This window comes from Notothenia coriiceps, unplaced genomic scaffold (genome assembly GCF_000735185.1).
Source record: "Notothenia coriiceps isolate Sejong01 unplaced genomic scaffold, NC01 NC01_scaffold00037244, whole genome shotgun sequence".
NCBI lineage: Eukaryota > Metazoa > Chordata > Actinopteri > Perciformes > Nototheniidae > Notothenia > Notothenia coriiceps.
This window is the reverse complement of record NW_011369945.1, coordinates 25,203,462-25,214,751: the sequence shown is the minus strand read 5'-3', so window position 1 is coordinate 25,214,751 and position 11,290 is coordinate 25,203,462. Positions and strand designations below refer to the sequence as shown.

The window sequence follows — 11,290 nt, the reverse complement described above, 5'->3', positions numbered from 1 at the left end:
TGTGTGTCCTTGGCAGTCCTCGAAGGACTTTACCTAAAGTCTTTTTAGTCTTAACTAAGCCATCATCCGAAGGTTTAGTTTCACTATAAGTAACAAAATTAGTTTTGGGACGGACACATCTATTACTAGTTTTTTACCATTGTTACAATCTAGTAATTTTTACTTTAAAAAATAAAAAACATCTAATTATTGTATTACTTAACTTTTCTACACTCCAACTCACAGGTTTATCATTACTTTGAGAAAAAAGATTATTAATTTAACCCTTTTAGAAGGGAAGATATGGTCATTTGTTCTGGGAATGTCATTTTCGAGCCTGAAACCTGAAAAACAGGCTTGGGGCCTGACAGTTAAGGTCCAAACAACAGTAAAAAAAAAACATGTCAGTTTTTCATGCACTGGTCAATTTTAGGAGATTATTGATGCCTTTTTTCAGAAAAGTGGAAAAAAAATGTTTTAGCTGTTTATTTTGCCATCTTTATCAATCCGCGTCAGTAGATTTTTGATTATGTTACCAAAAGAAAGCATGACTGATAGCTCATTTGCATATTAAACATAATATTTCAGAAAACTTGTTATAAAAATCGTATTTATTTGCGTCTTAATGTTAGTGATGAACTGAGGATGTTCCACGGTGATCTACATTTTTTATAGCTGTTTATAATATTTTCTGATTTCTGGATTCGAAGTCCCCTCTGCAAAAACATTTGACTCATCACTAATCTGAAACGAAATTAAATTAAAAAGAATGAACCTGGCTGCATCCAATTTTCAGATTTCTGTGTTGAAAATGTAGGTAAATTAAGACCTAATATTTGATAAGATCAAGTCATCATCATTTTCCTATTTTAACATAATGTAAGTAGACATTATTTTATGTGTGGCTCCCCTTAAAATATTTACGAATGGTTAGTTAGCTGTTTAATTACCTAGCTTATTGGCCATATATGGCTAATAGTTGCTATATAGGTTTTTGTCTACATTTTGATTATTATCCACAACTAATCAAAATCTTGAATTCATCAAATCTATAGATGTTCATCCCCTTTGAATAAACTAGTGGTATTGATTTGTGGAATTCCCTTTTTGGTCCCGTGTTTGTTTAACAGGATAAAATGCTGTGATTCAGACCAGGACACACCGGGGTCTTCAGGTGAATCAGATTATCTGAGACCTGCCCAGGGACACTTCTTTCCGGCCGGAAATCAAATCTGCTGCCAGGTCACTCCTGTCCTGACTCTTTTAATGGATGTAATCGGGTGTAAGCAGAGTTAATTCAACATATATTCATTTGACTAATCCATTGTAGAGAGGAAGCTGAGATAGAACATACACACATAGAGTCACATTTTCTTACATAATTATATCTGCCCTTATCTCAGTGGGGTAACAAGGTTGTGATTGGCCCCGGTGCAAATATTGTTTTGGTTTGCTGCTACATTATAAATGCAAGCTATTACATTTTTATAATGCTGCTGAACTTGCTGCTGCTAGCTACAGTACAGTACAGATTGATTAAACGGTTCGCTCGTCACGCAAGGTATCACATGACCTGAAAGGGAGCAAGGTCATTGGACAGACAAATGACTAATTCATTTAGGTTGCATGGTTACTTTGAAGACTGCGTGAACCGGTCAATGCCATTAAAAATATATATTAAAAAAAAATGTTTGCATGGGCCCCGGTGCGTTGCACTGGCTGCACCGTCGAGTTACGCCACTGCCTTATCTCTTATTGCACAAAATGGTTTGCAGATGTTGTTGTAATTCCTGTTGGTCACCAGTAGACGTCAGTGGAGGTTATAGGTCTACTAATTAGTCTGACTTAAAGTCTATTAATATTGATTGATCCCAGAGAGGGGACAAATAGGGTATGTTGATAAAACTGAGTAATATGCTATTTTTCTTCTCATATTATGTTTGGAAAATACTGCACTTTATATGCACATCTTGATTAAAAAAAATTAAATGTGTTCTAAATGTTGCTCTAATGCATGTTGTTACATCGCCATTTTTGCAAAACAGATCTAAAGAAAAGCTACCAATATTCCTGAATGAAATATATAACATTATATACATAATATGTTTATACATACATTTCAAAATGTTTAAAATATAACATTAGTTATACACATACTGCATGTATCTATTCAATAATATATCAATGCTATATAAAAATGTTAAGATAATGTATACCGTGAATGTAGTGATATTTAATCTAAAATACAGTGTGTTGCGCTTATGTCTTTCTGTTAACTTTGAAGAAGTGCAATGACATGTACAGAGCTATATCTACAAATATCAATATACTCTATGTTCAAATCGTCATTTATTTTTTGTATTTAACTTATTAACTCATAAAAATGCATGAACGTGTATTAGTATTACAAAGAGAATCTCATTTATATTGTTGAAAATGTAATTTTAAAAAACAGCCATGTATAATGTATCAAAAAGTGTTTATTTAAACTAAATAGGATAAACTGCTTTACAGATATTCAAATACTATAAAAAAACAAAGAGATATTAAATCATAATACATACAGCATCAATAACAGTAATAGCACAGCCGGTGCACATCTATGACTGAAATGTTTCTGACATGCTTGTAACACTAGGACATTGAGAGTTTGATTCAGTGGCTTCTATCTCATATTAACACTGACAAAAAGAGGCAGCAGCAGACTTTCAATCTGAAAAGAATCCAGACTTCCTGTTTGGTCTCAGCGGTTGTGTCGGTACACACGGATCTTGCGGCTGAGGTTGCGAGCGAGCCGGTCCACGGCGCTGCCGATGTGTCCCACCTCTTTCTTAGAGGTGAGGCCCTCGATGTTCCCGCTGTACCACAACACCCACCCAGCCAGAGAAATTACCACGAACAGAGCGCCTGCAGTCAGATCAGTCAAGAGTTTAGAACACAGACAGTTAAGAAACCAGAAAAGGAAATAATTCAAATAAAAAATATCACTTTTACAAAGATGTATTGCATGTGTTGCTTTACTTACTGGGCCAAAACAAGATGGTGGTTCTTATAATATGGATATTTAATCAAATCTGATATTTGCACACTTTCCTACTTGACGAACAACAATTTCGTTCGGGGTAAAATAAATTATATGGATTCTTTGAGTAAGTGAAAGATAAATGTAAAAATAGGTATTAAAATGCACTTCTGCATGTTGACATCTTGAGAACAATAAACATATACAAATATTGCAGTGCACAATTGCATTCTTGTTTTAGTTCATTGATGAGTTGCATGTTTTTGTATTGTGTTTTCTATACTGAAAATCCCTTTTTAACATTTAACAATTGAAACCCTAGAACAAATAAAAACAATGTGTGAACTGAAAATCATTCAGAGCTTACTGTACCTCCCATTGCAAAGGATGAATGTTTTTTACTTTAAATTCCATTCTCTTCTCTATTTTAATGCTTTTGTAATTCCTCCCTTATTGTATCCCGTTGCCAGTGTTGCATTTTAGGGATAATTGCATACCAGTATAGACCAGTAAGTCTCCAAAGTCATGTCCATTGATCTCCAGGGTAGCGAAGACCCCCACCAGCAGAGCGGCTCCTCCCAGTAAATCCATCAACACAGCAAAGGCCAGAGCCAGCTTACAGTGGGAGAGGCCGTCACACAGGCCCATAGTGGAACTGTGGAAGAGGGAAGAGGTAGAGAAAGGACTTTTATTATCTAAAGCAGGTACACAAAACACATTCAAACTATATCTTTACCTCAACCAACAATGATAGTAAAATCATGCTTTTACATAAATGCATGATAAAATGACTAACTAACTAACTAAATACAATATATAGTATAATAGTCTAACAGTCACATAATAACATGTTTATACTTTTAATACTTACATTCTATTACATAAGTAACATGTTCAATGCAGGACTTGCAGCAGAGTATGTTTACAGTGTGGTAATAGTTATTTTACATTAGTGAACCATATCAGTAGCTTACTTCTTCCACTGTTCTAATATTCAGTCAATATTAACCACCATGTTGATAGCCCACCACTAACTAAACGCTGATGTGACTCGTCGTGAGGCTGTCCATTTTTGGAGGGCTTTCAGTGGAAATAGGATTTCATGTCTGTACGCTTTCTTAACACCACAACAACATGTATTGACTCTATCGTGGCGATTTCCCTACAAATATGGACAAACTAAAGATATTGGTGTTCATGTGTTACAGCCCTCCTCAGATGAGTCTTTAAAATTCTGCAATACAAATAAAAAAAACATAACGTTTCCCACCGTCAATACTTCTACATTGACTCACATGTTATAGGTGTTTCTCCAGCAGCATACAATCTTGCTTTTTTTGTTCTTATGCGAAGTTTCTCTCGTGCAGTTTTTCTTTGTTTCCGCGTTTACTGCACTTACCTGGACCCCGCCCCTCAGGTGACACGTGTCCGGTCTGCCCGTTCCCACCTTCGTCTTTAAAGGAGAAGAATAACCACAGGTTATGTTAATGTTTCAATTACACTTGTACAAAGATTATATTCTGCAATACCCTTTCGTAAATGTTTAAATGTAATATTAATTACGTGCTATGTCTTTGTGTGAGAACATGTCACGGTTTATATGGAGACATTATATGCAAACATTTCTAACTAAAAAAGGCGAACTACTCTTTATCGTAGTCCATTTTATTTGTATTATTTAAAATAACTCAATGAATACAAATAGGCTACTAGCTTTATCAACCCAATTGTTAATAATCATTTGGAAAATCCCATATAGCCTACAATGACACACACAAATAATTTGTACTAGGCCTACATAAATAATACAATTCTCTAGAAAAGCTCAAAAAAATAAAAGCAACAAACACCCAAACAATATAAAAAACATGTTGAATATATACTTGTTAATTTGATGTGCACGTTTTAGTATGTTTTTGTTCCTCCTATGTTTTTTGTATAACTTTAATATAAGTTAGGCTACTTAACTATCAGGCCTTTGGTCTTTTCTTTGCCAAGTACATATCCTGGCACCCTTTTTTTCTTCTTTTTTCTATTAACTATTTTGTGTTGTTTGTGTTTTACCTATCAATAAAGTTAGGGTTTAAAAACTTTGATCCTCAACTATCCAACCAACCTGCAATACCGTTAGGAGCATTTCTGACTGAGTGGAGTCATAGTGGTCATGATGTGCAGGTGTTCAGTAGTTCCGACACAACTTTAAAGCTTTTTTTAATGAGGAAAAACCAGCGTTGTGCGCATGTGCACACATGAGCGTGCTACACCTGTTGGAGCCACTTATAATCAAGTAATTGCTGCTGAAGATGCGGTCTCGCGAATGTTGAGCAGCAGCTGTGTGTCGTTTTCAGGCTGTATTACAGAAGTATAACTGCACATAGCTTTACTGAAGACTAAGTAATAATACCAAGTTTATCACATATTTCTCACCAGAGCAGCTCGCCTTTCAGTCATGAATCCTCCAACAGACAGAGACGATACGCACCCAACAGGTAACGTTTTAAATGGCGTATCCCTACCTTGTGCTACGAGCAAAAATGCTACAAGGCGTTGAAGTTACTTTAACACTTAAAATAATAAGCTAAACTCCTCGTCTGTTTATAGACTCGACTGTCTTTATTTATGCTTTTTGACAATATGGGATGTTGGGTGCATTTATGTGCTAAACAAATCACTTTCTGTGTCTAAACTGCCGTTATAATTTACTAACGGCTAATTTAGCATCTAATTTAGCTTTACAGTTTACCCTATGTTCTATGCTATGACTATTTTACTGATGTGCTGCTGTGTTGATTTATTTCAGAGTATAGGTTTCAAAGTATTTCGATTTTCAAAGTACTCAAAGTTATAGTTGCAACTTTGTAATGCTTTTTGTGCACTCTTTCCTACTTTGTTCAACCACTGGTGCACATCATTTTACCTTGATATATCAAGTTCTATCTTAATATATAGCCAGCGTATTTTACATTTCACATTTTATGATTTGTGTTACCACCATCTATAACACTATTGATACTGATGTATTGTCTGAGCCATGTACCCATTAAGCTAAAATGCTAATTACCATTCTTTGATCGCAGCACTCAAATGTGTGCATGTTCTACTTTACATCAAGAAAAAATCAATAAGTTTGAAGAAGGGGGACAGTGGTGGGATATGGTCTTTATTTAATTCCCTAAAACTCTGTGGGATGCACTGTTTTCAAATCAACCTGTAAAGAAGAACCAGCGGATCAATCTATCATGATAATAATCTAATAATATTCTGTTGTTTTGTGTGTGTTTCTCAGAGCACTTCACGCCCCAACCCACATCCTCAGGAGGGGGAGGGTTGTACCTGGACAGCTATGAAGTCTCTTTTCCTCTGGAGGAGAGTATCGAGAGACCCCCTGCTTATCACCTGAACCAGGGTCAGCCGATGATGGACGGTACGCCACGTCTACTACACATGACCACTGCTTTTCTATTTGTTCCTAGTTTTATAATGAAGCAGCTAACACACAGTGACAGTTCATAGTACAAGTTATTCTACATGTTCCTGTTTTCACACTGCATTCAATAGATGTTTTAAATCTGGTAATTGTTTTAGTACTAATATAGAAAACGAGGGGTAGTTTTTTCAAAGAGACAGTCAACCCTCTTTTAACAAGCATGTTAAAACCCACAGAGATAATTTAAGTTGAGATACAAATGTTTGAAAAAATACGTTCCTACCTATACAGTCACCAATTACATTGCTTCACCTCTTTTTTTCTTTCAATGTTTTTTGACTTTTATTTTCAGTTTTTCAAATATATTCATGTGTTTCCTCCTCTTTTTTGCTTCTTTACCTTATTTGGTAAAGCAGCTTAGCATAACATATTCACTACTCTACATATAAGTTAGAAATTAAACAAATTGTAGAAATCAACCTCAAAATGTAAAGTTATTATCGGCTGGTCTTTATTTATGTGCTCAGGATCAATCTTTTGGACAATGAATGACATTGTTGTACACTACTGCTGTATACATTTATGACTGCAGTTACATTTTCTTGCAACTGGCTCTTTTTTTCACAAGAACTTTTGTTTAATAGAGTCTATGGTTTAATGGCTGTTCTCCTGCAGGGCCTGTGGTGCACGAGCCCCCTCACTCCCAGTACAGCCCTTTCATCCTGATCTCTAACCTGCGAGCTCACCTGTACGTCACTCTGGAGAAGAACACTTGGCTGCAGAAGCGCATCGAGGATATGGAGGAGGAACGCAACTTCCTGCGCTGTCAGCTGGACCGATTCATCATCAACATGCGGGGTCCGGAGGGTGAGGAGTCGGCCAACGATTGTTGTATTTAGTTTGTTGTTTTGTTAAAAGGAAGAGTTTTAAAAAATTCATCCACATCAACAAGTGATCAGGTTAGGATGAACATAATTATTTATTTCTCTAAATATAATGCAAGGTGTGTTTTTAAAATAACAGATGAGTTAGGAGGAATTTCAATTCACCTATGTGTGCAAATATTAATGAAAAATGCAAAATACTAAGATGGGTAAATTATACACGTGAAAACAAATATATATATATATATAAAAAAATAATGTTATTATTAACACAGATGTTTTAATGCAAAACATTTATCTGCCTAGTTATAAATACCTACAGCTTTAGAACACGAGTGAACTTGGACGGACCTTCTGAGAGCGCAGACTCTTGGACGGTCCCGTCTCCCGAGTTAAGGAGTAACTCTACTCCCCTACAATGACAGATTGGTGTGTAGACCCCCAGCGTGGGGTGAAGGTCCAGCCTGCCAGCCCCCCCTCCCCTCCCTCCCCCATGACCACCCGGTCTGGGATGACCCTGAAGCGTCTGCAGGGAGCGGCCCCTCGGCCCCGCCGCGCCTCTGCCTTCCCCGGTGAGAAATTACTGCACCCTATCAAGTTGGTAATATAGGAACTTGCTTTTTTTACACATCTCTGTCATTCTCAAATATCAAATAGAGACTGTCATAAGATGATGATCAACTAATGGATTAGAAGAAAATCACTCATCCAAGCTATTTTGAAGTCAACTATTCATTATAATAATTACATTACAAACATTTTCATGCAGAAACAGCAGAAATGTCTTTCTTCAGCCACTCGAATATAGCATATAGAGATTTCTCTCTGTACCATCAAACCAAATTCAGTTGGTTTTGGACTGATACAAATATTTTATGAACAAGCTATTAAATGGACCTTGTAAATTGATAGTGTTTCTGCCCTTTACATGAAATTACTTTATTTTCTTTGCTGCAGTGAAGCAGGAATTTCATCTGGATGAGGATCAATTCTACACGGAGGATGAGTTTGTTGAGGAAGAGGAGGAGGAAGAAGAGGAGGAAGAAGATTCGTCGGTGGAGAAGGGCTCAAAAAAGAAGGGCCGAGGGCGAGCCAACGGAGAGCCGAGGATGAAGATGAGGAGGATCTTCAGGATCACCCACGGGAGGGAGAGACAGAGAGGTTAGTGCTATACTATTTGTTAGAAAAATATCACTCGTCACCGGCTTGAGTTTCAAAACAGGACACGTGTATTTATTATCCTTGCAAGAATGGAAGTAGTCATCACACACAGAGTATTTGGTACAACTAGTTCCCAGGACAGTGTCCTTCACTTGCTTGTATACAAGAGAGGGTGTTGCAGTCACAAGATGCAGAATACCGGTTCAAAGCAGTATTCTATGCTTAGTTCAGATTAGCTAAGGCAAGCAATAAACATGACGGTCATATATTTTTCATTACTCTCCAATTCATTAACCCACCATAGTAAGATAATATGATAAGTGAAACTTACGGAACGGGAGATTTTTAACAGACTATGAAATTAAATTTGCAGAGTACTTAATACACGAAGGCTCCCACGATGTCTTTATTGGTCTTGGCCCTACATATATAAATTTACATTAAATGAAGGTGATGTAAAGTTTGAAAGATATTATGTCTTATGATCGTAGTCGTCCTAGGAAGACCCCTTTTTTAGTATTTTAATGTTGAATCCGCGGCCCTCTTAATACTTGTTTTGCTTAAACTAAAAAATGGTTAATATGTAAAATTTACATGACAATAAAAAATTTCTTATTTAGTAATTTATTTCGGTTTATGTGCAAATAAAAGAAAACGTATGTTTGTTTCTTCTATTTACGGTAGTAATATTATTTTGTTAGGTAAACGCAAGACATTTTATTATAAAATGAGACTACTGACTATAATAATTTGTCAAACGTCGAATAATAGTTTATTACCGAACCTTTACTTTTTTCCTGTACTTTAAGTGTGACTATGACAACAGAAGGACATTTGAGGTGGAAGTGCAAGGGAAGGAAACCTAAATTCCGGTTGCTGTTAGTTCCGTCGCAAAAATTGATTTGTATAATACCGAATGGGAACCCGTAGATAGCAACTGTAAGAGATGTACAGAACGGAATGAAAAATTCCGTACTACGTTTAGAATTTACATTTCAAAATCGACATCTTGGGACGAGGACGTCGCAGGGGGGAGACAGGGAGTCAAAGGACTTGGACCATCCCCTAACGCCGTCGTCGAACCACCCAGAAGAGCTACCGGACCTGACGTGTACGCAGACGAGAGGCGGTACCAAACATTCGTGGCGGCCACCGCGCATTAGTTTTCCGAAGCGCGACAGGTTCGGAGTTTGAGGGGGCTGAGGCGGGTGGACGGGTCCTTTGTAGTGTTCGACACGCAAATCAAGAACGCCGCGTGTAAAAATTAGTCACAGCGAAGTTCAGAATAGACTGATGTCCAAAATTGAGAAAAGCAAACTAGACGACGTCACGTTAAGACCGCAACGAAACTCGTGTTACTACCTGTGTTCTACACGACTGTTTATAAACGATAACGTAAAGAAATGGTAAAGATAAACTAGTGTCTGTCGAGATTCGTTTCATAAAAGAACCTGCTCATATTTAAATCGGCATTAAATAGAAACTCGTTGATAGTCGGTGTTAATTTATTCAAACCTACTTCTTTGGAGTCCGAATCTTACTGTCGGGCAAAATAAGATTATTTAAGGAATTTTACGGAGTTTTCGTCTGTCCTTTACATTATTTTACATTTTTGTTGATAACCGTAATGTGTCCTCGATCTGTACATACAACAATAACCATCCCAACAATCGGTAATTATGTTCCACTACCTGAAACCAAGATCACTCACGTATGTGTTATCATAGTACTTGCCTTGTAATTTTAGTAGTCTGGAAAAGAGACCTCAGGTGGTCGTCGTCCGGAGACGGCCTACAGCCGCCCCTCGCACCTCCCGGTACCTACAAGGGACAGGTGAGGCACACGGACGCCTTCCGAGACCTGTACGAGGGAGTGGGCCGGACCATTCCTGCAGCCCATCCGTAGAACCAATACGCTTGTATTGGGGAACGACCCCAGAAATTGAACCGTCGGGCTCCTTCCTACCTTCGCCGCGAAATCTTTACGGTTTTCATTTTGACTTTATGGTAACATGTCAAAAATTACTAAATTAAAATCTCATATGGGAAATTGTGGTTCACAAGGAATCCCCTAAAAACTCGAGCCAAAGACATAAAAAAACCACTGTGTGTAGGTCCTGTCTCGTAAACGCCAACATAATTACGCGAGGGTACAGATACGAAAAGAACCAATAATGGGCACCCAGGGAAACACGACAATACTCCCCAAAAAACCATACGGTACATTTGCCAGACGGGTCTCGAGTGTTTGGGAGTTCATGTGGGACGATCGCCTCGATTTGCAGATTGTGTCTTTCTGGACAGAACACGGAACCCGGGTTCTTCGGAGCAACCTCTAAAGAGAAAAGGTAACAAAAGAAGGACCTCTGTCAATGCACGGGCTATGGGTTTTACCGGGTAACCCCAGGTTTACCTCGAGGAGTGTGTGTGTGTGTGAGAGTCGTCGCTTTGACTACTGCGCGACCCTACCACCCCCCCCACCGATCACCGGTTGGAGGCCGGGTTGTGCCATGGGTCTGGGGTGCGTCTAAGAGTTAGTTCAACAGTAATACCGTACATTTGAAGACCAACGGGTTGCGGGTAAACGATTGTGTATTAGTGACCCACAAGCGACATGTCCGATCACCAACCCTATTTTATGACTTACCACGAGAAGCCATAAAAGTCTCATCCGTGGAACTATTGTTTTCCGGGATGCATCGAACCACATGCATTGCGCTACATACTAATGGATCTTCTCGCAGTCCTTGGTGGCACAAAATCCGTGATAGCTAATACATTGTTGCTAACTTGTTACCCTTAACTAAGTCGAGATACC

The 11,290-nt window shown here is 38.0% G+C and overlaps 2 protein-coding genes across 2 annotated transcripts; one reads left to right on the top strand and one right to left on the bottom strand.

The window, feature by feature from the left end:
• Positions 1–2,441: 2,441 nt before the first annotated feature.
• Positions 2,442–5,153, bottom strand: LOC104965079 (transmembrane protein 238-like). Its single transcript, XM_010794018.1, has 4 exons — positions 5,118–5,153; positions 4,297–4,454; positions 3,499–3,656; positions 2,442–2,886 (listed from the first exon to the last, which is right to left on the bottom strand). Exons 1-4 carry the CDS (start codon positions 5,136–5,138, stop codon positions 2,723–2,725), a joined length of 501 nt encoding a protein of 166 aa, XP_010792320.1. The 5' UTR covers positions 5,139–5,153; the 3' UTR covers positions 2,442–2,722.
• A 128-nt stretch (positions 5,154–5,281) lies between these two features.
• On the top strand, positions 5,282–10,378 carry LOC104965461 (uncharacterized). Its single transcript, XM_010794416.1, has 6 exons — positions 5,282–5,490; positions 6,288–6,425; positions 7,104–7,295; positions 7,738–7,884; positions 8,270–8,473; positions 10,221–10,378. Exons 1-6 carry the CDS (start codon positions 5,451–5,453, stop codon positions 10,376–10,378), a joined length of 879 nt encoding a protein of 292 aa, XP_010792718.1. The 5' UTR covers positions 5,282–5,450.
• Positions 10,379–11,290: the final 912 nt, after the last annotated feature.